The sequence below is a fragment of the Tenrec ecaudatus genome, chromosome 13, assembly GCF_050624435.1.
Source record: "Tenrec ecaudatus isolate mTenEca1 chromosome 13, mTenEca1.hap1, whole genome shotgun sequence".
Taxonomy (NCBI): domain Eukaryota; kingdom Metazoa; phylum Chordata; class Mammalia; order Afrosoricida; family Tenrecidae; genus Tenrec; species Tenrec ecaudatus.
In genome coordinates, this window is record NC_134542.1 from 101792994 (window position 1) to 101819534 (window position 26541).

Sequence of the window (26541 nt, forward strand, 5' to 3'; positions counted from 1 at the left end):
CCAGCTACTCCTCAGGAGAAAGATGAGGCTAGCTGTCCCCTGAAAGACTTACTGTCTTAGATCCACATTCAATGCTTATGGAAGCAGCAGTCATGAGATCCAAAGATGAGTTACATTAGGTAACTCGCCACACAAGACCGTTTTAAATTATTGAACATCATGGATGTTACTTTGAGAACTCTAAGGTGCTCCTGACCGAAGCCATGGTATTTTAACAATGCCTTCAATGCATGTGAAAGTTGGACATAAATTAAGGAAGACCAAGAAAGAATCCATGCGTTTTAATTGTGATGCTTGAGAAGAATATTGAAAGTGCATGGACTGCTAAAAGGACAAAGATATGTCTTGAAAGAAGTACAGGCAGAGTGCTCCTTAGAGGCTAGGGTGGCAAGGTTTGGTCTTACATACTTCGGGCATGTTGTTAGGAGAACCCAGTCCCTAGAGAGAACAATATGCTTGATGAAGCTGAGCAGCAGAAAAACAGAGGAAGGGCCTCCACAAAATAGCTCCACCAAGTAGCTGCCACAATGGGGTCGGGCCTAGGAATAGTTGTGAGGCTAACCCAGGAATGGGCAGTGTTTCATTCTGGTTTGCACAGGGTCACTATGGGTCAGAGCTGATGCGAAGGCACGTGACAACCACTGCACAGGACTTATTGAAAAGTGCTGAAAAGAAGGGTGTTACTTTGAGGAACCAGGTGAACCTGACACCAGCCATGATATTTGCAGTCCCTTCATATGTATGTGAAAGTTGGACATGGTGTTAGGCCTGGTTGACTAGAGAAATAAATCAAGTGACAATCATATCTGTGTAAGAAAGAGTCTTATATCAAGAAGTAATTATATCAAAAAAAATTTCCTGCCCAATCCAACTCAAGTCCACAAGTCCAATAGTAGCCCATAAGAAGAATGCAATAATACCACAGGTTTGGGGGCAAAATCATGTGCATCCAAGGGCATTGGCAGCAACCAGGGTCACCCAGAAGGAGGTGATATCAGAGAGATAAGAGGAGCTCCTCAGGGGCCTCCTTATGAGAAGGTTATGCCCACACGGAAGCACCTTTGAATAATACCCTAACACTTTTATATATATCTTCAAGTTGGCATGAAATTAGGTAACTACCACAGACATTGATTAAGAAAGACTGGAAAAGAATCCACACATCTGAATTCTGATGATGGCAAAAAAATATTGAAAGTACCAAAAAGCCAAGCAAAGAAACAAATCTGTCATGGAAGAAGTACAGCCAGTATGCTCTTGAGAAGCAAGGCTGGTGAGTCTTTGTCTTCTGTACTTTGGACCTGGTATCAGGAGATATTAGTTCATGGAGGAGGATATCATGCTTACTAAAGTCGAAGGGCAATGGAAGAATGGAAGGCCCTCAACAAGATCAATTGACACGGTGGCTGCAACAATGGGCTCGAACGTAAGAACAATTCTGAGGATGACAAAGGACAGGGTGGTATTTTGTTCTGTTGGGTGTAGGGATGCTACGAGTTGGAAAGACTCAATGGCACCTAGCAACAACAATACTCTTGAGTTGAATCACAAAATGAGAACTTAATAAATGGTTGTTGGGTTGAATCACACTCACATGCTTAGGTCACTGCCATTTCTAATATTCCATAATCCCTGGGTTATTCACATGGATTGTGTTTGACTACTAACATAAAGTGGAGACATACTGTTGAAGAAAGAAAAGCCTGACAGAGTGCTTATGTAAAGATTACAGCCAAGAATACCCTCCAGAGAAGTTCTACCCTCCTACCTTGTGATACATAGATTTTTTCATGAATGGAAATAGACTCAAAACCAATAGGTTTGATTTGGGGGTTATTCACTGTTATTTTAACCCAAGAAAGTATAATAAGATGATAAAATTTAAATATCAGAGCTTGTGTTAGTCTGGGTACTTTACAGAAACAAATCCACAGAAACTTATATATAGAAAAGAGAGTTTTATATAAAGGGTTAGTGCACATCAAGAAAACAGCACAACTCTGTGATGCCAAAGCCCCACAAGTCCAACATTAACCCATATGTCCAACACCAATCCACAAAGTCCCCCTCCATCTCACAAAACACGCACTGTAACGCCAACTGCAGGAGGAAAGCTGAATCAGTGAATGTGTAAGCATCTCAGCGCTGGCAGGGGTCTCAATATGGCTGCTCCAGCACCCAGGGCTGCATTAGGGTAGGGCCATGCAGCTTCTCTGTAGCTTCTCCTTGGGGATGTCTTGCAGGAAGCAAGACTTGCCAACTGAAGCAGGGACTGGCTAAGGCAGCTGCACCCTAGTCTGACCATCATAAAGCAAGGGACCAGAGAACTCGAAAGGCGAGGTTCACTGAGCCATTTATCCCTCTGCCCTTCAATTAACCCCACATGTGTTTATTGGCCAGGTTGGCACAATAAACTTTAATTATCTCAGAGCTATTTCTTGAGTGGCATGTGACTTGAATTAGCTTGAACCATCTAAAGTGTACAGTGAATTCAGATACAGGGTGATATGTGTAATTACAGAATGTGCTCACAAATATGACAATAAAAATCTTATGTGAAAGGGCTTAGGGGTTAAAAAATGTTGGAAAACAATACTTAAAAATATCACTGTCCACATTTACAAGACTGTAGGAATCTTATAAAATAGCATTATTGTTTTATGCATGTTAGATATGTAAGAAATACACACTACAATAAATGTTACTTTATTTAGAAGGCAACTTGCACTTTGTGAAAATGGGAATTAGAAGAGTTGAAATTATTGTGAAGTTATAGAAAGAGGGTTATGTGTAATTGGAGACCTAGGTGTGTCCCAAAACGCAGCAGTGAACTGAGGTGTGTGTGTGTGTGTGTGTGTGTGTGTGTGTTTGCCTTATGTGGTGCATTTCAGCTGGGCTCAGTTTTCTGCATTCATCTGATGTTTCTTGATTAACAAACTGGGCATAAGCAAAATAATTCACATTTTGCCCAAATCGTTTCCTAATACAATAACACATGTGCATTTCCAAACAGTTGCAAGGAAAGTGTTTGTGCATCTTTCTTTTTTCTTTTTTTCCGTGAGCAAGTGAGTGAGTGAGCAAGTGAGTGAGTGAGAGAGTGAGTGAGTGAGAGAGTGAGATAGTGAGAGTGAGTGAGTGAGTGAGTGAGAAAGTAAGTGAGAGTGAATGAGAGTGAGAGAGTGAGTGAGTGAGATAGTGAGAGTTAGTGAGTGAGTAAGATAGTGAGAGTGAGTGAGTGTGTGAGTGAGTGAGTGAGTGAGTGAGTGAGTGAGTGAGTGAGTGAGAGAGTGAGTGAGTGAGAGTGAGTGAGTGAGTGAGTGAATGAGAGAGTGAGTGAGTGACGGAGAGAGTGAGTGAGATAGTCTGTACATTTCTTTCTGCTCTTTATTATGCTGGCAGTAAGTGGCCTCTAGTTCATCTGCTGTTCCTAAGATATAGATGGCCAATATGATTACTCTGCATGGAATATGACTCTGATTTCTGTTTTTTGAATACTTCAAAATATTTTTAGAACTACTGGTGTTTCAGAGAACAAAATAAAATACCTTTAATCTTCTACAGGTGTGTTGACGGTAAAGTCAAGTTTGCTTAGTAGCTTCCAAATCAGTGCCTTCTGGAGTGCCTGTGGAGAAAGTTCTGCAACTTGAAAGCAGAGTCCACCGTCCTGGATGTCTGTAACATATGGCCTGGTCAACAAGGGGTGGATAGAAACTAGGTGAATCGTGCCCAATTAGGAGCATAATATCAGGCATAATCTACCCTTAGGAGTCTGCATAAGTTATGTTAAGTGTCTTTCCCAGTGGTAGTTTGCCCCACCTGGTTACCCACCAACAGAGTTATAGGCACTTTCTCAAAGACAGACATCCTCACCGCCCCCATTGCCACCACCTTTAGACTTGGATTCCCATCACGGTTCACTGAGCACTTTTCTAGCAATGTCTGCTGATTTCAGGTGATTGTGGACCAATGTAATATGGCGGGAAATAATTGGTCTTATCCCTCTCTCCCCAACCAGAAAGAATGACCCCAGCTGAGGTGAGCTCTCCTCTGTCAACGTCATTATTAAGATGCACAAATAAGGGGTGATGTATGGATTATGAGCATTAGGCAAGCACACACCTATTTGCTTGTAGCCCAGGTTAGAAGATCACATGCCCTGAAAACAGACACTTGCTTTCGTCTTGGGGTTTATCCTCAGAGACATAGGCTCACGCAATAATATTAGTCCTTTTGTGACTGAATAACTTCACTTAGCATAATGGTTTCCAGGTCTCTTCATGTCAGGAGTTATTTTGAGGTTTCATCACTGGTTTTTACGGGAGGTATCCCATGATGGTGTGTCTGTATCAGGTTTCTTTATCCGTTCTTCTACTGATGGGCATTTGGACTGTTTTCAGCTTCTTGCTATTATGAACTCTGCTGAAACTAAAGTGGAAGAGCATATGTCTTTTCCTATTGTGTCTTTTACTTCTTTGAGGTGCGTACCCTGAAGAGGTATTGCTGGGTTGGAAGGTATTTATACTCCTAGTCATTTTAGGTAGTGCTCTATCAATTTCCATAACGGGGGTACATGTTGAACGAGTCCACCAGCAGGGTATAAGTGTTCTAATCTCTCTCCAACTCATCCAGCAATTGTTGTTTTCTGCTTGTTTTAAATGAGTATCATTTTGAGTGTAAGTTGATATCTCATCATTGGTTTGATTTGCATCTCCTGGATAGATAGCAATTGTAAGAATTTATGTATATGTTTGTTAGCTATCTGAATATTATAGTGGATGAATTGTCTTTTGCCCAATTTTTAATTAGATTGTTTCTTTTTATATCCGTATTAATGTCTTCTGGAAGTGCAGAGATTTTAATAATTAGTTCTTTTTCCTTTTTTTCCCCAGAGACCCTTTATTTCATTCACTTTAAAAAAATTATTTTATTGGGGCTCTTACAACTCTTATCACAATCCATACAGACATCCATTGTGTCAAGCACATTTGTACATTTGTTGCCATCTTCCTTCTCAAAACATTTGCTTTCTACTTGAGTCTTTGGTATCAGCTCCTCATTTTTCCCTCCCTACCCACTCCCCCCTTTCTCATGAACCCTTGATATTTTATAAACGATTATTATTTTGTCATATCTTACACTGTCCGATGTCTCCCTTCACCTACTTTTCTGTTGTCCATCCTCCAGGGAGGAGGTTATATGTAGATCCCTGTAATCAGTTCCCCCTTTCCACTCCACCCTTCCTCCACCCTCCTGGTATCGCCATTCCCACCACTGGTCCTGAAGGGATCATCTGTCCTTGATTCCCTGTTTCCAGTTCCTATCAATACCAGTGTACATCCTCTGGTCTAGCCAGATTTGAAAGGTAGAATTGGGATCATGATAAGGGCAGCAAGGGGGAGGAAGCAATTAGGAAATAGAGGAGAGCTGTATGTTTCATTGTTGCTTTACTGCACCCTGACTGGCTCATCTCCTCCCCATGACCATTCTGAAAGAGGTTGCCAAGTTGCTTACAGATGGGTCTTGGGTCCCCAATCTGCACTCTCTCTCCCTCATTCACAATGATTTGTTTTTGGTTCTTTAATGCCTCGTGCCTGATCCCTTCAACATCTCATTATCACACAGGTTGGTGTGCTTCTTCCAATTGGGCTTTGTTGCTTCTCAGATGGCAGCTTGTTTACCTTCAAGGTTTTAAGACCCCAGACCCTATGTCTTTTGATAGCTGCGCATCATCATCTGTCTTCACTTTTGCTTATGTGCCCATTTTTCTTCAGTGATCTTATGGGAAAGGTGAGCATCATGGAATGCTAGTTTATAGAATAAAGTATTCTTGCATTGAGGGAGTACTTGAGTGGAGGCCCAATATCCATCTGCTACCTTAATACTAAACCTATAAATAAATGCACATAAATCTATTTCAATATCCTCATTTACAAATATATTTGCATATGCACATGCTTTTATGTAGACCTCTATAAATGCCCTTTGCCTACTAGTTCTTGCCTCTATTTCCTTTTACTTTACTCTTGTCCCACTATCATGCTCAGCCTTCACTTAGGTTTCAGTAATTCCTTTCGGAATTATATTACCTTTGATCAAGCCCTACCAGGCTTCTTACACCCTCCTCACCATTGATTTTGGATCACTTATTCCTTGTCCCTGGGTTTATTAACACCACTTCCTTCTCTCCCTCTCCCCCTCCTATTCCTCTCCCATTTCCCTCTAGAACTGTAGGTCCTGTTGTTTTCTCCTCCAGATTGTTCATCTAGGTAATCTTATTTAGACAGTCCTGCGGAGATAATAGCATGAACAAAAGCAAGACAGAGCAAAACAAAGCAACAAAAGAAAACAAAGCAAAAACAACAACAAACCAATGACAAAAAAGGAAGAAAGAAAGAAAAGCCTGTAGTTAGTTCAAGGACAGTTTGTTGGCCTTTGCAAGTGTTTTCTGGTTGAGTCTGATGGGGTGCCATGCCCTGACCCCAAAATCTATTTTTGGTATTCCCTGGGGACTTCATCGCTCTGTTCCCCATGCTGTTCTGTTGCACACCCTTAGTGTGCTGTCTCGGTGTGGTTGGGGTCAGATTGTGTGCAATTCTGACATTGTGTCTCCAGTGATGTACCCTATAGGGCTGTGGGTCAGTGAGGGATGTTGTGTCTCATAGTGTGGCTGGCCATATGGTCGTCTCTGTGGATTGGCTGCTCTGAGCGGGGACATCATCCTCAAGGCTTGGTGGACCAGGATGTACTCCACTCTCTCTTCTTCCCCCTTCATTTCTCCCATGTTTTCCTGGTCTGTGGGCTCTCTTCCTATTACTTTGATGAAGTCTTTTGAGGTGCATAAATGTCTTCATTATATTTGGTACTTGTGTATACTCTGAAATACAGACAGTAAATTTGTCTTTAACGATTCTTATAGCTCTGGAAATTACACCCAGGTCTCTGATCCATCTGGAGTTAATTTTTGTGCATGGGGGGTAGATATGGGTACTGCTTAATCCTTCTGTTGATGGAGATCCAATTTGGTCAGCATGATTTGTTGAATTGATTATCTCTTTATTTCAAGCTTTTTGGCTTAGTAAAAAGTCAGTGGCATGTAAGTGGGTTTTCTATTTTGCTCCATTGATCTATGCATCTGTCATTGTACCAGTACCAGTCTGTTTCACATACTGTGGCAGAATAACGGCTTTTGAAAATGGGTAAGCACTCCTACATTATTCCCTTTTTCAAGGAGGTTTTTGCTTATGTTAGGTATCTTCCCCCCTCCATATGAAGTTGGTAAATAGTTTTTCCATTTCTTTTTGCTTTTGTTTTTTACAGTAAACACAAACATTTTATTAGAATTTAATTGAATTTAAAAACTCCTTATGGAAAACAATCACATAATTGAATAAACAGTATCACTGAAAACTCCTGATTAGCATTGCCAAATGGGTCCTAAACATGAATGCATTTCCCTACTAAACTAAATCTTTTAATTTTTTTTTCACTCTTTGAACTCCCCAAACTTTACATGCATTGCCATCCAGACTAAAAATTTCAGGAGTTTCTCACTGTAGTCTATAGTTGATAATGAAACCATGGCACCAGAACAGTTTTTAACTCCATGTTCTTACTTCTTAGTAAACTGCCATGTTTAAATGAATTATCTCCATTTTTAATGTTTTCTTTCTGTTTTCATTATTAAGTACTTTTATTGGGAGCACTTACATCTCTTTTCACAATCCATAATTTCAATCATTATGTCAAGCACACCTGCACATATGTTTCCATCATCATTTTCAAAGCATTTTCTTTCTACTTGAGATCTTGATATCAGCTCCTCATTTTGCCCCCACCTCCCCCACCTCAGCTCCCTCCCTCATGAACTCTTGATAATTTATAGATTATTATTTTCAAAAGAATAAAGTTGGAATTTAGATCAGAATTGTGATGTATGTATACATTATTGTGGGTTTTAATGGGCATTTTCACAATATTAAGTCTTCCTATCCATGACCGTGGGATATTCTTCCATTTGTGTAGGCCTCTTTTGTGTTTTTGTAATCATAATTTGTAGTTTTCTATGTAAAGGTCTTTTTACCGTGTTTCCCCCCCAAATAAGACATACCCATAAAATAAACTCCAGCAGGATTCCTAAGCGTTTGCACAATATAAGCCATGCCCTGAAAGTCAGACATAGTGATAGGCGTGGCTCTGCAGCGTACCGACACGGAGCAGTCACAAAGTCGGGCCGTTTTCTCATGTGCCCATTGTGACAGCTGCTATCTCGGAGGGGACTGGAGAGGTGCGGGCAGCCCCATCCACAAGGTCGGTGCCCCAGGTCACGGCCGGGTCTGTCCTGTGCGTGGTGCAAGTGGAGGCACGGAGGGAGACATGGACAGTGAGTCAAAGTCCCCTCTGGGAAGTGAGGAGCAGGACGCTCTGCGTCAGGCATTAATGGTGTGTCCTCAGGGGGAAGAAGGAAACCCGTGGGTGCCCTTTGACTCAGCACTGTGGGTCGGTGTTCCAGAAGACGACTTAACTATATGTGAATCAGTGAAGATTGGTGTACCATACTTAATAAAAATAAGACAACCCCTGAAAATAAGACATTGTGTGTCTTCCTGAGGAAAAATATAAAGGACAGTGTCTTATATTCGGGGAAGCAAGGTATTTCTTCCATTAGGTTGATTCTTTTTTTTTTTTTTTTTTTTTTTTTTAAACATTTTATTAGGGGCTCATACAACACTTATCACAATCCATACATAGACATACATCAATTGTATAAAGCACATCTGTACATATTTTGCCCTAATCATTTTCTTTTTTTTTTTTTTCTTTTACATTTTATTAGGGACTCCAACAACTCTTACCACAATCCATACATATACATACATCAATTGTACAAAGCACACCCATACACTCCCTGTCCCAATCACTCTCAAGGCATTTGCTCTTCACCTAAGCCCCTTGCATCAGGTCCTCCTTTTTTTCCCCCCCTCCCTCCCTTTTCCCCCCTCCCACATATGCCCTTGGTAATTTATACCTCGTTATTTTGTCATATCTTGCCCTATTCGGGGTCTCCCTTCCCCCCTTCTCTGCTGTCCCTCTCCCAGGGAAGAGGTCACATGTGGCTCCTTGTAATCAGTTTCCCCTTTCCAACCCACTCACCCTCCACTCTCCCAGCATCGTCCCTCACTCCCTTGGTCCTGGAGGTATCATCCACCCTGGATTCCCTGTATCTCCAACCCTCCTATGTACCAGTGTACAGCCTCTGTCCTATCCAGCCCTGCAAGGTAGAATTCGGATCATGGTAGTTGGGGGGAGGAAGCATCCAGGATCTGGGGGAAAGCTGTGTTCTTCATCGATACTACCTCACACCCTAATTAACCCATCTCCTCTCCTAAGCCCCTCTATGAGGGGATCTCCATTGGCTGACACTTGGGCCTTGGGTCTCCACTCTGCACTTCCCCCTTCATTTAATATAATATATATATACACATACATATATACATATACACATAAATACACATACATACACACACTTATATTTTTTTTTTTTTGCATGATGCCTTATATCTGGTCCCTTGGGCACCTCGTGATCGCACTGGCCGGTGTGCTTCTTCCATGTGGGCTTATTTGTTTCTGAGCGAGATGGCCGCTTGTTCACCTTCAAGCCTTTAAGACCCCAGACACTATCTCTTTTGATAACCGGGCACCATCAGCTTTCTTCACCACATTTGCTTATGCACCCATTTGTCTTCAGCGATCCTATCATGGAGGTGTGCAGTCAATGATATGATTTTTTGTTCTTTGATGCCTGGTAACTGATCCCTTTGGGACCACTCGATCACACAGGCTGGTGTGTTCTTCCATGTGGACTTTGTTGCTTCTGAGCTAGATGGCCGCTTGTTTATCTTCAAGCCTTTAAGACCCCAGTCACTATCTCTTTTGATAGCCGGGCACCAACAGCTTTCTTCACCACATTTACTTGTTCACCCATGTAGGCTCCAGCTGTTGTGTCGGGAGAGTGAGCATCATAGAGTTCCAATTTAATAAAAGAAGGTATTCATGCATAGAGGGAGTGTTTGAGTAGAGGCCCAAGGTCCTTCCGCCACCTTAATACTTGATCTATAAATATAGACACAAAGATCTATTTCCCCAACCTCCTATATATATTTGCATGTACATGTCTTTGTCTAGACCTCCATGAATGCCCTTTGACTCCTAGCTCTTTCCTCCATCTCCCTTGACCTTCCTCCTGCCCTACTACCATGCTTCATTGCCACCTGGGCTAGAGTATACCTCTTCTCTAATCAACCTTACCCTTGATCATTTCCCACCAGGCCTGCCACTCCCCCTTCTCTACCCTTTGGGGTCCCATGTTTTTCCCTTGTCCCTGGGTTTGTTAACACCACTTCCTTACCCCCCCTACCCCCCACCCCAAGTCCCCCCGGAACTGTCGGTCCCGTTGTTTTTCCTCCCGATAGTTCATCCAGCCTGTCCTATTCAGACAGACCTGTGGAGTCACTAACATGCACGAAAACTAGACAGAGGAACACAAAGCAACAGTATATAACCGGACAACAAAACAACCAAAACAAACCACTGAAAAAGAACAGAACAAAACAGTTCACAAGAGAAAAGCTTGTAGTTAGTTCAGGGATCTTTGCTGGCCCTTAGGAGCGTTTTCCAGACCAGTCTGTTGGGGCACCACGCCCTGGCCCCAAAGTCCACTTTCAGCATTCCCTGGGGACCTTGCCACTCCATTCCCTTGCTGTTCCGCTGCACTCCCCCAGTGCATTGCCTCGGTGTGGTGGGATCAGGTCAGGTGCAATTCCCACACTGTGTCTCCGGTGCTGTCCCCTGTATCGCCCTTAGTCACTGAGGGGCATCATGTCTCATAGTAGGGCCAGCCATGTTGTTCTCTCTGTGGACTGGCTGCTCTACTCAGGAACATCATCATCACGGCCTGGTGGGCCAGGCTGTGCTCCACTCTCTCCTCCTGCCCCTTCATCTGCTCCCGTGTGCTCTGGTCAAATATGACCATCTCCCATAGCTGCAGGGTCAATGTCGTCCTTTGGAACAAGTTCTTTTCGGGGGAGGGGCAGGAATCCACTTAATTTATGGTGCTGGGGCCTGCCTCCCAGACCTCTCCACCGGTTCCGTCCTCCACGCCGGGATAATGCATTCACACCTTGCGACACTGGGTTGAAGTCTGGTCCCACTTTCCCTGTGGAGATATAAACAATACCCTCCCCTTGGGTGGATTAATGCCCCATTTCTGTCATGCTGATTGTACTTACCTCAGGGGACTCATGTTGTACCTGTCCCTTTGGGACTGGCTTACCTCGCTTAGCATAATTCCTTCCAGCTCTTCCCATGAAATAACGTGTTTCATGTGCTCATCGGTGCTTTTCAATGCTGCATAATACTCCATTGTGTGTATGTGCCAAAGTTTGCTAATCCACTCGTCTATCGATGGAAACTTAGGCTGTTTCCAAGTCTTTGCTATTGTGAATTGTGCCGCAATAAACATTGGAGCGCATATGACTGGTCGTGTTTTATTTGCTGCTTCAACCGGGTATATGCCCAGTAGAGGGATGGCTGGGTCGTAAGGTAGATCGATTTCCATTTTCTTTAGGTATCGCCAGATTGCTTTCCACAGTGTCTGTACAAATCTGCACGACCACCAGCAGTGGAGGAGGGTTCCTATTTCACCACAGCCCCTCCAACACTTGTTGCTCTCTGATTTACTGATCTGGGCTAGCCTCAGGGGTGTTAGGTGGTATCTCATGGTTGTTTTGATTTGCATTTCTCTTATGGCAAGGGACTTGGAGCACTTTCTCATATATTTATTGGCCATATTGATCTCCTCTCTAGTGAAAGTTCTTCTCATTTCTTTTGCCCACTTCCTTAGGGGGTTAACTGTTTTCCTCTTTTTGCAGGTCATGATGGTGTTGTAGATTTTAGTAATGAGCCCTTTGTCTGACGTGTCATTACTAAAAATCTTCTCCCAGTCTGTGGGTTGCCTTGTCACCCTCTTGGCAAAGTCTTTCGAGGTGCACAGGTGTTTTATTCTTATTAGATCCCATTTGTCGATTTCCAGATCACCTGTGTGTGACCCCTTCCCTGTTGCAGTGAGCCTATGTGCTCCCTGGGCCAGTGCTCTGAGATTAGTCCCAATTCCTTCCTTAATGGTCCTGATGGTTTGGGGTTTGACTTCTAGATCTGTGATCCACCTTGAGTGTATTCTTGTGCATGGGGTGAGGTAGACGTCTTGTTTCAACTTTCTACATGTGGATATCCATTGTTTCCAGCACCACTTATTAAAGAGGGCATCTGCTTCCCACTTGACGTTTTTGGGGCCCTTGTCGAAGATCAGTTGTCTATATGCTGATGATTTTACTCCTGGGCTTTCTATTCTTTTCCACTGGTCTGAGTGTCTATCATTGTGCCAGTACCATGCTGTTTTGACCACTGTAGCTGTGTAGTAGGCATTAAAATCAGGCAGGGCGAGTCCTCCAATTGTGTCCTTCTTCTTGAGGAGTTCTCTGCTAATTCTGGGTTTCTTCCCTCTCCATATGAAGTTGGTGGTCAGTTTTTCCAATTCTTTGAAGAAGGTTGATGGTAATTGGATTGGTATAGCATTGAACTTGTAGAGTGCTTTAGGAAGAACTGTCATCTTTACTATGTTCAGCCTACCTAACCATGAGCAGGGGAGCTTCATCCATTTGTGAAGGTCACTTTTGGTTTCCTGTAATAGGGTTTTATAATTATGCTTATATAGGTCTTTAGTATTTTTTGTTAAGTATATTCCTAGGTATTTCAGTTTGTTCTTGGCTACTGTGAAGGGTACTTCCCTCTTAATCGCCTCTTCCATGGCCCTGTCCGATGTGTATAGAAACCCTACCGACTTCTGTTTATTGATCTTGTATCCTGCTACTCTTCCGTATTCCTCTATTGCTGTAAGTATTCCAACTGTGGAGTTTTGTGGGTCTTCAATGTATAGGATCATGTCATCTGCAAATAACGATAGTTTCACCTCCTCCTCTCCCAACTGGATCCCTTTGATGTCCTTCCGCTGTCTTATGTTGTTAGCCAGAACCTCCAAAACGATATTGAATAGAAGAGGGGACAGGGGGCATCCTTGTCTTGTACCCTTTTTCAGTGGTATTGTTCTTGTCTTTTCTCCATTGACTATGATGTTGGCTGTTGGTCTTTCATAGATAGCTTGTATGAGCTTGAGGAACTTACCTTCCAATCCTATCTTCATGAGTGTTTTGATTAGGAATGGATGCTGGATGTTGTCAAATGCTTTTTCTGCATCTATGGATATTATCATATGGTTTTTATCCTTTTTCTTCTCGATGTGGTGAATGATATTGATGGATTTTCGGATGTTAAACCATCCCTGCATCGCTGGGATGAATCCTACTTGGTCGTGGTGAATGATATGCTTGATGTTCCTTTGTATTCTATTGGCCAATATTTTGTTAAGGATTTTTGCATCTATGTTCATTAGAGATATTGGTCTATAATTCTCTACGCTTGTGGGGTCTTTTCCCTGTTTGGGTATCAAAGTAATGCTGGCTTCGTAAAATGAGTTTGGGAGCTTGCCGTTCTTTTCTATGTTATGGAATACTTTGTGGAGGATCGGTGTCAGCTCTTCCCTGAATGTTTGGTAAAATTCTGCTGTGTAGCCATCTGGCCCTGGGGCCTTTTTCCTTGGTAGGTTTTTGATGACACTCTCTATTTCTTCCTTCGCTATGGGTTTGTTGAGGTTCTTGATCTCTGTCTCAGATAATCTAGGGATAGATTGTTTTTCTAAATATTTATCCATGTCTTCCAGGTTTCTGAATTCATTAGAATACAAACCTTCATAGTACTTTGTGATTATCCTTTTTATCTCATTGGGGTCTGTTGTTATTGCCCCCGATTCATCCCTCATCCTGGCTATTGATGATTGTTCCTTTCTATCTTTGGTAAGCTTTGCCAGGGGAGTGTCAATTTTATTAATTCGTTCATAAAACCAGCTTCTAGTTGCGTTAATCCTTTGCATTGTTCTTTTGTCTTCCCACTGGTTTAACTCCGCCCTGATTTTTATTATTTCTTTTCTCTTGCTATTGGAGGGGTAGTTCTGTTGACTCTGTTCTAGTTGTTGGAGGTTTTGTGTTAACATATCTGTCATACGCCTTTCTTCTTTTTTCATGTATGCATTCAGTGATATCAAGCTACCTCTGATAACTGCCTTTGCAGTGTCCCATAAGTTTTGATATGTTGTATGCTCGTTCTCATTAGTTTCTAGAAATTTCCTGATATCCTCTCTGATCTGGACCTTAACCCATTCATGTCGCAGGAGATCGTTGTTTATTCTCCAATTGGTGGCCCTTGCTTTTCTGGGTGCCCTTCTATTAATCTCCAGCTTTATGGCATGGTGGTCTGAGAAAGACGTCTGGATAATATCTATGTGTTTGAATTTACTCAGGCTGGCCTTGTGCCCCAGCATGTGATCTATTCTTGAGAAAGATCCGTGTGGATTGGAGAAGAATGTGAAACCTTTTGCTTTTGGATGAAAGGCTCTATAGATGTCTATCAGGCCCTGTTGCCTAATTACATTGTTTAGCTCTCTGGCCTCTTTGCTGAGCTTCTTTCCCTGTGACCTGTCTTTCTCTGATAGTGGAGTGTTGAAGTCCCCCACTATTATTGTTGTTTCCGTGATTTCTTCTGTCATTTTTTTAATAGTTTGTTTGACGAAATTTGCCGCACCTTTATTAGGTGCGTAAATATTCAGTATGCTTATTGCTTCCTGGTTTACTGAGCCTTTGAGCATTATGTAATGTCCCTCTTTGTCTCTTTTTATGTTTTGGATCTTGAGATCCATTTTGTCGGAGATTAAGATAGCCACTCCTGCCTTCTTGGAGTTACCATTTGCTTGGTAAACTTTCTGCCAGCCCTTTATTCTCAGCATATGCTTGTCTGCTTGCTTAAGGTGTGTCTCTTGCAGGCAGCAGATTGATGGGTTATGTTTTCTAATCCAATCCTCCAGCCTCTTTCTTTTAACATATGAATTGAGCCCATTTGTATTCAAAGTGATTATTACAATCTCTGGCTTCATGGTTGCCATATTCTGTTTTGTGTTTTGGGTCTTTGCCTATCTTCCTTCATATCAGTGTACTGCGTTTGAGTGGAGGGTTTCTATCCTGTCCTCTTTTCCATCTGAGACCGTGTTGTCCTGGTACGTGTTGCTGGCATGTTGGCTTCTAGATGGAGATGGGATATATGGTGGTCTCCTGGAGGTTCTAGTTGGAGCTTGATCTTCTGGCCATAGTGAGTCAGCCAGTATGTTCTGCAGGGTCGGGTGACTTGCAGTATATTTTTTGAGTTCTTCCTTGTCCTGGAAGACCCTTATCTTACCCTCTATCTTAATGGATAACTTGGCAGGGTATAGGATTCTGGGGGAGGCATTTTTATCTTTCAGAATTTGGAAGATGCTGCTCCATTCTCTCCTCCTCTTCATGGTTTCAGCTGATAAGTCTGAGCATACCCTTACCTGCGCTCCTTTGTATGTGACTGTCTTCCTTTCTCTTGATGCTCGTAGAATTTTCTCTTTTTCCTCTAAGTTGGATAATTTTACAATTATATGCCTTGGCGTGTTCTTCTTGGTGTTTAGCTTAGCCGGCGTCCTCTCTGCTTCCTGTATGAGAGTCGGATTCTCCTTTGTTAGGTTGGGGAAATTTTCTTCCAGGAATTCCTTTGCTATCTTGGCGGTCGATTTGTGTGTTATGTTGTGTTCCGGTAGACCAATTATTCGAATATTATTCCTCTTCATAGCATCTGTCATTGATCTCAGGCTGTCTTCTGTTTCTTTAATTTTCCTATCTGATTGTTTTTCTCGCTTGCTTCGTTTGTTTTGAGCGTCCTCGAGTTCACTGATACGGTTCTCAGCCTCCTCAAGCCTAGATATAGCTTCTGTGACCTTTTGTGTGGCCTCTGCTACCTCCTCTGTTAGTTTCTGCAGTTCCTTTTGGTGGATAGTATTCATCCCCTCTATTGTGGACTTCATCCCCTCTATTGTGCATTTCATCCCTTCTATCGTTGCATCCTTATTTTGGTTTTCTTCTCTTAGCTCCTGTATTACTGCAAGCAGAGTTCTGAAGATTTCCTTTTGTGGCTGATCTATATCTGTTTCTTCTATGAGTGACGTTAGGTCTGTTAAAGTGCCTCGTTTTTCTGATTTTTTTGTTGGGAGTGATGTGGTCTGTTGATTTTTCCTTGATCCTTTAATAGGCCCCATGCTTCTGGGAGACAGGAGTAACCTTATTGTGTGGAGGCTCAGGCCACTGTGCCGTCTCCTGGGGTGGCTGGGGCGGGCTGCGGCAGGCTTAGGGCTGGCACTGGGGACCCAACAGGGCCCCAGGTGGTGAGAGCTGGCTGGAGCTCACTGAGGGCTCCTCAGGGACTGCAAAGCCTAGACTGCAGGTGGAGTGTTTGATCTGCCCGGGCTGGACACTGCAGGGAACAATGGTGTTCGCTCTCCGCCCTTTTGGCGCGAAACCGCAGGGGGTAATGGTGCCGGCAAAGGAGGCTTGGCGCGAAACCGCAGGGGGCAATGGCGCCCTTCCTCTGCTCAGGCTCAGAGTCGCGGCCGCCGGGGTCCCCGCAGCACCCTGGGGAGGGCACCTACTCTTGTGCCTTGCGCAGGGGGGGGCCCTTGGTGGGCAGACTCAGCAGCGCGGGGCGCGGCGCTCCGCGGAAGCTCAGGGTCCGGGACAGGCGCGGGTTGGGCTATGGCTCCTGTTGGCGGGAAGTGCTCAGCGCAGGGTCCCGGCCAGGAGTGGAGCTGGCACTAGGCTGCCAGGGGCTGGCGGGGGCGGGCGGGGGTGGGAGGCCAGCGCACGGAGGGCAGGTGGAGAGGTCCGCGGCAGCGGTGCGGGTGGATGGTCCCCCGTGGGGGTCGCCAGACAACCCGCGGGTCCGCTCCCCTGAGCTTGGATGAATGGAGGGAGGGACGTGGGCCGGAGGGCAGATCGCTGCCCTGCGGGGAGAGGGGAACTGCGGGAGAGGAAAGCTTCTCTCCCAGTGGAGATCCGCGTATGGGGAGTGGGGAGTGGGCCGCTGGAGTAGGCAGGGCAGGCAAGTGGCTCTGGGCTGGCGTCCGTTTGGGGATGGAGCCTAAGCCGGTCGCCAGTGAGCTCACGGCAGCTTAGTGGCCAGAGATGTCCCACGAGTCCGGTCCTCTTTCACCTAGACCCCTGCTCCGGACAAATACGTGGGGTAGGACTGGGGTGCTGTCCCAGGGGGATATTTCACTCACCAGACTCTTGCTATTCAGCTACCTGGTCGCCAATCCCGCTTTGTTTGGAGGAGCTCTCAGAGTATGCGGGTGTCCCTGTCGGCCATCTTCCCCCTCTCCCCAGGTTGATTCTTAAGTATTGCATCTTTTGCGTGGCTATTGTTAATTTTTTCCCCTTGATATCTTTCTCAGAGTGCTCTTCTGCTTGTTTATTTTGTATATTGTTACTTTACTAAATCCCTCCATTGTTTCTAACAGGGTTTTTTTTTGAGTCTCTGAGACTTTCCACATCATCTGCAAATAGTGAGAGTTTCCTTTCTTCTTTGCCCATTTGTATTACTTTGGCTTATTTTCATAATATAAGTGTTCTTACTAAGATTTCCAGCACTATTTTGAATATCAGAGTGATGGAGGGGAGGGGGCATCCCATTTTCTGGTTCTCAATCTCAGGCAAAATGTTTTCCATTTTCCCCCCATTAAAGGTGGTGCTGAGCATTGGTTTTTATATGTGGCCTTTATTACGTAGAGGAATTTCCCTTCCATTCTTAATTGATATCTTTGAATTATAATGTGGGAGAGAAATATTGACTATACAATGGCCTGTCAAAAGAATGAACAAGTCTGTCTTGAAGGCATTGAAGCACGAATGTAGTTTAGAGGAGGGATGGCATCAATTCAGCTCATTTACTTTGGATTTGTCAGCAGAAGGAACTGGTCCCTGGAGAAGAAATCATACTCGGCAAAGTAGAGGATCATGGAACAAGAGGATGAGTCTCAACAAGATATATTCCATAGTGAAAACAATAGTTTCAAACAACAATTGTGAGGACTGTACGGGGCTCAGGAGTGTTTCCTTGTGTTGTCGATAGGGCTACTCTGAGCAGAGTGGACCTGGTGGAACCTAACAGCACAGCAGTAACACAATAATAATTTGTATTATAAACAAGGAACTTCCTCATCCTACGTAATTTTTTTCCTTTTTAACGTCAAAAAAATTACAAGGAGTCATAAAGTTAACCTTCCATTGACAGGAACATTTCGAATGTTGTGGATGAAATGTGTCTAAAGTTTCATGACGTAATTTCGCAATGGCTATTAAGAGCAATTGTGCACAAAACGGACAACTAGGAAAAGAGTGTTGCTTTAGCTGTGTTCACTCATTTGCAGATTGTTTCCTTCCTTTTTCCTTCATTCATTCTCCTATCTTTTCAATATTTCCACATTGAAGACCCATTCTGTAATGGAGTTTTTCTTCACTAACATAACTTGTCAAAGTAGCACATACATTAATGAACAAATAGCAGCTACCAGCATTGGTAGTTATGTGAAAACTATTGTTTGATTACTGACCAATATAACAGATTATGCTGCCAGGACCCATCTGCCATAGGAGGTGTTTGTGTGGTACTATCAGGCTTAGGACTAGGAAGTTTAAAGACCTGATAATCTACTTCCAAAAATATACTACAGGAAATCCTAGGACTAACAATAATGTAATAAGTAGCTGATCAAGGGGAGAGAACAAGATTGAGTAGGGTTTTGTTCACTTTTTCATAGGATCACCATGAGTCAAAACCAACTGCACAGTATCTAACAACACCAACACCATGCTTAGAGTGGAGATCTGGGTCCTATACATGCAATTGGAAGGTCAGGACATTTGTGTCTCCTGGAGAGACATATATGTTATCTAGAACAGCATTCTTCCTGTGGCCCAAAGCTGTTCTACTTGTTGACAATATTGATGGAGTTATACACAACATGCATATCACAAATTTGGAAAAGCATAAAATGGGGAAGATCTGTACTAGTAGCTACTGCAGTGATGGTCAGATTAAAGATAATATAAACTCTAGGAATACTTTCTATTACTTAGTAAATAGAAATGAATCAGTAACTAATTTTCCAGGAATAAAAATTGATCACCATAATTAGTAGCTTGTTTTCACAGGTTTTCATACACTTGAAAGTGAGACAGTCTCAATTATTTTATCTCTTGGGATACAATTATCACCAGGGTCCTTGGGATTGGAGAATGTGAATAACTGAATAATTTTTCCACCTTTAATTGATCTCCCTTTTTATAGAATTAGCTCAATACATAGTAAATTAAGGTTTGCATAGGTGGTACGTTACAGAGATGGATGGATAATTGGTCTTCCATTGCAGACAAATCTGGAGGAAAATTCTTGTTACAGCATTTTCTAATGTAGTGATCTTGGACAATCTAATTGCATAATCTACATTTCAGTTTACTTGACAACTCAATCTACTTTACAACTCCGGTTTTCCAGTTTGTAATAGGAAATTATACTTCTCCATCAGGATTGCTGTGAGCAGTAGATGAAATAATACTTATAAATCCATAATACATAACTTTGTTCAGACAGAGTGGTTAATAAATGAATAGAGTTAATATAATGAGTTAATCCTTCAAGTTCTCTTGCTAATAGAATTTGGTTCTCTCTCCTATCATTTTAGACAACTGTGATGACCCAATAGCATCCATGCTCCCTCCAATGGCTTTTTCCAGTTCTTCAAACTTCAGTGGTCCTTACAGCTCAGCTCAGCTTAACCGAAGAATTGGTAAGTTGGGGGCCTGGACCCTTAATCAAGTGCTAAATATACATATAGGAAGAAGTTGAAGGATCATGTATGAGCTTCATACATTTTTCAAAAGCAATCTTTGGCAGATGATTGATGGGGCCATTGGATGGGGGCTGAGGGAGGGGTTCAATATGAATGAAACTATATATGTAAGAACATATTGGATATTTAAAATATGCTGATTCTTGTTTCTCTAATGTACGCTTTACATTTAAATGATCATAACATGCCTTTGTGCTCAATTTAGCAGCACATATACTAAAATTGGAACGCTACAGAGAAGATTAGCACGGCCCCTGCGCAAGGATGACACGCAAATTCGTAAAGTGTTCCAAAAAAAAAACAAAAGAGGCCTTTGTGATTATAGCTTTGAAACGATTTGGTTTTTCTTTACTTTTATATTTCATGCATATCTAATAAAGCATCTGCCAAAACCATTAATATGGTTAAGGGAAAATGAAGACTTCTGAGATATTTTTTCTTCAAAAACATGTCTCCACCAAAATTTGCTAAATGAGTACCATAAATAGTATAAAACTTGCTAATTAAATGAGTAAGAAAATATAAATAATCTGTAATCCTTCTAGTTTGATTTAATACTCTGGAATTGATCTTCCTAACATGCAACAAAAGTGAAAACTTAAAATATAAAAATAGAAACCACTACCATATTGTTGATTTTGACCCAAGATGACCCTCTGGGGCAGAAGAGAACTGCTTCTTAGGGCTTCTGAGATGGAGCAGAGTGCCTCCGTTCTCCTGCAGAGTAGCTGATGGGTTTGCCCTGCTGACCTTGTGGTCGCAGCCCAACAATTGCCAGCAGGGCTCCTAGAAGTAAGTGAATTTACCTTTCATTAGTCTTTAGCGTGAAATGTGTTCTAAAAATATGATTTGGGGAAACATATATTAAATTATAGTTATCATTGTATAGGACTATATTTCTATTCTCGCTTACAAAACATAAAGCTTAATCACATGTATGTTTTGCATTTTTATATGTATGTAGACACACATATAGTTATATTTTAATTCTAAAGATCCTTAAATACCAGTTCAATATAACAAACTCTTTTTCAAGGTGAAAAATAAATGTTTGTGTTCAGTATGAAGACTCCTGAAGATCTACTGAAGCTGACATTATTGACTTGGACTATATTTTTCTACTGTTATATTAAGCCAACTGTGTTGGTAATTTTTTTTAATGTTGAATCATGTATCCTTTTCTGGGATACATTTGAAATGACTATTAATCCCTTAGAATTATTTATAAAGTGTTTTATAACTACATATTATACTATATAGTATTTATAATATGTGATATAATATATCATATAAATGGCATATTGTACACTTTAATATTATATGACTATCTTATAAATTATTCAATATTTGATATGCAATTATATATTTAAAATGTATGATAAAATTATGTATTAATACTTATAATTTCTGAATCTCCATTAGGAGTCATATGCTTTCTAATATTGTTTATATCTTTGTTTGTTTTCATGTTAAACTTTACAGGTTTTCATCTAATGTTCCAAAAAACTAACTGCCATCGAGTTGATTATGGCTCACAGTGATCCCATAGGACAGAGCAGACCTACAGGTCTCCAGACCTGTAGCGGAAGTCGAAAGCCTGGTCTTTCTCTTTTGGAGCGTGACTGGTGGTTTCTAACTGCTGATCTTATACTTAGCAGCCTAATGTGTAATTACTATGCTTCCGACATTTAATGGCATCTGCATCAGATAAATAAATAAATACCAAGGTTTACAAGAGAAATAAGTTTAGAATATTTTCCAAGAGGAAAAATTAGCCAAAGACTCAACAGAAAGAAAATATTAATAACAATTTAGATCACTATGGCTTTTTGCTGGATTTCCTATGGAAAACAGCATTAAGCATTCTACCAGTGTATGTTTACAATGACCCTGTGAGCGCAGCACTGGTACGTGCTCCTAGTAGCCACCGTCGTGTAGTTCTAAGTTCACACTACAAATCAAGCTCTGCCATGGATAGATTCCTATCCATAGTGATCTATCGCCCAGGGGAACTACCCTGATGTGTTTCTGAGACTCTTATGCTTTGGGTGTGTAGAAAGTCTTCCCCACGGGGCACCTGATGATTTCCAACTGTCGACTTTCTGGCTAGCAGCCCAATGCGTAACCGCTAATGCACGAAGGCTACAGTGCTGCTACCGTGCTTATCCCGCTGCGCCACCAGGTCTCCCGAGAGAAACGAGAGATAGACGTGATAACAGTAGCACTAGCCCAGTTTAAAGAAGGACGGTATTGGGTGGGGAGGTGGGCTGTGAAACTATTTGGCCAAAGTTCAAATGATTTCTGTGCCAATGTCACATTCTGGGGCATCTGCTCGTCATGTATGGGGACCTCAGTCTTCCTGGGGATTGTAGACCAATACCATGCACTTTGCGGCATTAAGTCTCCAGGCAGACCAGACTTACATTGCAGGGTAGAGTTGGCCTGCAGCAGGAGGGCACACTCTTCCTTTCCTTAGAGACCCTGGTGGAGCTCTGCCTTCCAGAGTCTCTCTTTATTCACATGCAGAGCTGAACTAGCCCAGGCAGTGCAAGGGGGGGGGGGGGGGGAGGTTGGACTTTAAGGGTGATTGACGCATACAGCATTTCCCACAACATTGGACCAAACTGAGTCCAAACAAAAGCACGGAAGGGAAATAATCAACGACTCACTTCTTTGCTCTGAAGCCTGCTTGTGGAGCATTATAAAAGCTTGCCCTGAGAGAACTGTGTTTTATTTACTTGATGTTACAGGAAATTATTTCTGTCTTGTATCAGCATCAGCTAGACCTTGCGTCAGCTTTACCTGGGATAGACAGACCCACAATTTAATTCTGTGGACTTTGACGGATGTTGGCGTAGAACAGTACTTGTTTAGCTCCCTCCCTTACTGGTTCCCACTGCGGCTATGGTCTTGGGGTTCCTCTTTGACAGCTGAAACGGATGTGAGAATCAAGAGTCCCCCCAGGTGTAGGGCAGAGGAGGGGCTCAGAGGCTTCTTGCTGGCAAGCCAATGAATACCAAGAGCACAATTGTAGGAAGAAGTTTGGAGGCCGCTAAAATACATTCATACTGACTCGACAGCCAGCCCGAGTGTCTAGCAAAAAGTGAAGGGACTTGTGGCAACATCTACACCTGCCCACAGCTCCTCGAGTTTGATGTCACCAATGCTGCTGGAGAAGCAGGGAACCTGGGCCCCACCAATGAGTAAAACCCGTTGCCACCAAGATTTGCTAGGGTCACTCATATGCATGGTGTCCTGGGGTCCCACACTTGAAACCTACAGACAGCTTCCCTCATGCCCCCGTGTTTCAAGGGGGACCTCTTTTACAAAACGCACTCGGAATACGGCTTACCTTCCTACAGACATAACAGAGTACCCAGAGTCTAGATTGGGTGAATGGGCGAACCACCATCCTGTGGGGTCCTATGCCTGATGATGCCTGAAATAGTCATTGCCCAATCATTTTGGCTTTTTGGGTGTTCTCTCTGTTCCTCCTCTAACTCCCAGTTGTTACACACTAGAATTGCTGCCATAAGGTGGCTTTTTTAGGCCACTTTAGGGTCCCATAGCTTGACCTTGGAGCTTCCTGCCAATATCTGCAGTAGATTGACTAACAAAATGGGTATTTAGGACAACTTTCTCTTCAGCTGATTCTAGATGGAAATTAGTAAATCTTTGAATTGCTTCTAATAGGCTGAATTCTCATCCTTGTTGTGGGCCCACTTGGCCAGCTTTTAATGATTTACAGATTTGACTGGAAGGCCCTTCATTCTTTCCGCGAGGTCAGTTTGCTTAAAACCTTTGAGCAGCCTCCTTTCTGCCACTGCCTGGCCTTCTATGTAGTATATAGTTCCTTTGAGGTTTTTGTTTAGCCTTGGCTGTGGCTCCATCAAGTCAGGTTGAATTTGTGGCATGTAGCTGTCAGCTCAGTGCCCGGTAGCTTCCAGTATATGTTGTTTCTCCTCAGCCCTGTAATAGTGAGAATGGAGGACGATGCGGGCCCTCCAAGTCTGGTTGAAAATCGCCAGTTTGTGCCAAAATTCTTCAGGAAAATGCCCAGGATCCTTAGGAAAACCTGCCCATCTTATCCATGCAAGTTTTTAAATCTCCTGTATATTGAGGACATGCACACTCATGATAGTCTACTAGATCATGTCCCCTCCTGAAGAGGGCGCAGTGGAGGAGCCATGGTTCCTCTTATTCCTGGAACTAGAGCGTGGCTGAAGGGCACCAGGAAGAGGCTGACCTCCACTCAGCTGGGGTCAAGGGCCCACCCCTCCTTTAGACAGGATCGCTCCAACTGTGAGATGATCTTGTAACTCTGAGACCCAATAGCTGGACAAGTTTCAGAATCTCCTAGTTGGTACAGAGGCCAGGCAGTAGTAGAAAAGAAAACCATTTTCTTCCACTTCCGGCTATCTAGAGATCATTTCTGATCCTTCCAGCTCTTCAACAGGTTTCCCAAAAGGTCGTGATCAGGTATGACTGTTCTCTGCCCCATCTCTCTGTTAAAGAATATGACAAAGAGCTGGGTGGAGTCCCTGGCCTCTGGTGTCCCAGGAACAGGATGCTCTTACAACTCTAGAAGTTGACCCTGGCTTGTATTCCTCTGAGCCCTCTGGGGAGGGCTGCGCCACCTTCCCAGTTGGGAACTGCTGAGTGCAGGTCAGCCTGTTCTTGATGCTTCTTTTCCACAGCTAGTCCTTCCTACTCAGGCATGCAAAGCCTACTGAAGCATGCACATACTTTCTTTTGGATTCCTAGTAACATTCCAAAGGGAAAAGGAAAATGTTAAAAATAGCTAAGTGCCCATCTCTGGAAACATTAACAAGCCCCTAACTGGGATTCCCAGAATTGATGACTTACTAGCATGTGCCTTGTAGTGGATAGTTGTAGGGCCGTACTATGTACTTTAGAAACACAATCAAACATAAGCAGCCCCCAAGTCCAGGCTCTGGTAAATTCTTCCCAGGTCTTAGTAAGAGCCAAACTGTATAGACTGACAAGCCTATGAATGTGACCTTTCGTCTTCTTCTTTTCCAACCCCACTACTTGTATAATGCAGTGCCAATGGTTATGCTCTTCGTGTTGTGCAACCATTATTGATACCCTTCCCAAATTATTCCACTACCATTGACATAAACCCAATGCCCCCTAAATAACATGTCTTTCCCCTTTACCCATGGTAACTGTTGGTTAAGTTTGGTTTCTTTTTCTTTTTGTTTTTTAAGTAGTTTTCCTGATACAGTGTTCAAATAGTATATAGGCCCATGGTTAAATGACTTTTAAAATCAATTGTATACACATCATCACATAAGTTCTAGCATTCCTTCCTGCATTCATGGTTTGCTCTCTGAATCCCCTCACCTTCCTCATACACCATCCCCTTTAGGGCTAAAACAATACAAAATCATTCTCCCTGAGTTATAAAGCCAACCATGGGTATTGCCCAAAATGAAATAAAAGATGTTTCTAAGGGATTAGTCTGGGCAGACTAGAGAAACAAATTCATGGACACTCTGATACATACAGGATAGAGCTTTATGTAAAAGAGCAGTTGAATAGCACAGTCCAGATCAAGTCCTAAATCCAAGATTAGTCCATATGTCTGATACCAATCTATAAAGTCTTCTTCAGACTCATGAAACTCATGCAATGATGCTGAATACAGAAGATCACAGGCCAGTGGGTACAAAGTCTTATGGATCCACTTGACAAACAGCCAATGAAAAATCTGGGATGTGAATAGGTTTAGTTGGAGTAGAAATGGGAAAAGGCAAAGGTTCCTTATCTTCTCGGAGGAACTCTGTGTAATGGATCACGGTACTGCTTGGTACATCTTCTTTAGATGTTACTCGTGGAGTTGGCTTCACTGTGTTACGTGTCTCAGCATACACACTCACCTGGCAGGGAGAGGGACTGAAGCCATCAGTGACCAACTGGGTCTCTCCCTGGATGCATGTCTACTGATTATTTTCAGACCACATCCACGTGGACTCATAAACAATCGAGGCGCTCCCTGCTCCCAGTCAGCCATGCATGGTGCCACCTCACCCAGAGGGAGAATGTCATGCCTTCTCTCTTAGGTCCTGGGAGGGACTCACCCCCTTTCAGCCTCATAAACAAAACTCCCTTTCCTTCAGTCCTGAGAGGGGCTTCCCCTCCCCCTGCCTCATGAACAAAATTAACTCTGGATTGAGAGGAGAGCAAGGAACGCAGATCAAAAGCAAAAGATAAAGGCATACAACCAGACATTTAAACTTCCATTGGCTTACCTCTAGAATGAGACAAACCTGAAGATGATGTCTTATCCTGAATGCCCCTGCCCACACCTACCACACCAGAGAATGTCACAGTCCTATTGTCAGCACTAGGTCTGTTTTCCTTGGTGGTACTAAGCAAATCTCTCCCATGCGTGGCTTGTCTCACACACACACACACACACACACACTCTCTCTCTCTCTGCAGCAAAAACCTAAGCAAAAGTTTTATGGAAGCATAGAGTGGATACACTTGAAAAGGTGTCCTTGTGAGGCGAGGAGGACACCAGGGAAATAGTTCTTACTTTTTAAAGGCAGAGCGTAAGAGACCTGCAGATGGTCATGTGACTTTCTGGT

At 42.9% G+C, this 26541-nt stretch overlaps 1 protein-coding gene and 1 non-coding gene across 3 annotated transcripts in view; both read left to right on the plus strand.

Annotated features, from left to right (window-relative positions):
• The window catches only part of CNTNAP5 (contactin associated protein family member 5), a 1091618-nt gene that overhangs the window by 248566 nt on the left and 816511 nt on the right, over positions 1-26541 (plus strand). For both annotated transcript variants that reach the window (XM_075529285.1, XM_075529286.1), the window contains exon 2: positions 19757-19861. In XM_075529285.1, the coding sequence (XP_075385400.1) occupies positions 19757-19861 (105 nt within the window). The remainder of the gene's footprint in view (positions 1-19756; positions 19862-26541) is intronic.
• Positions 20117-20223, plus strand: LOC142425097 (U6 spliceosomal RNA). Its single transcript, XR_012779472.1, has one exon. It is a non-coding gene; the product is annotated as a U6 spliceosomal RNA (small nuclear RNA).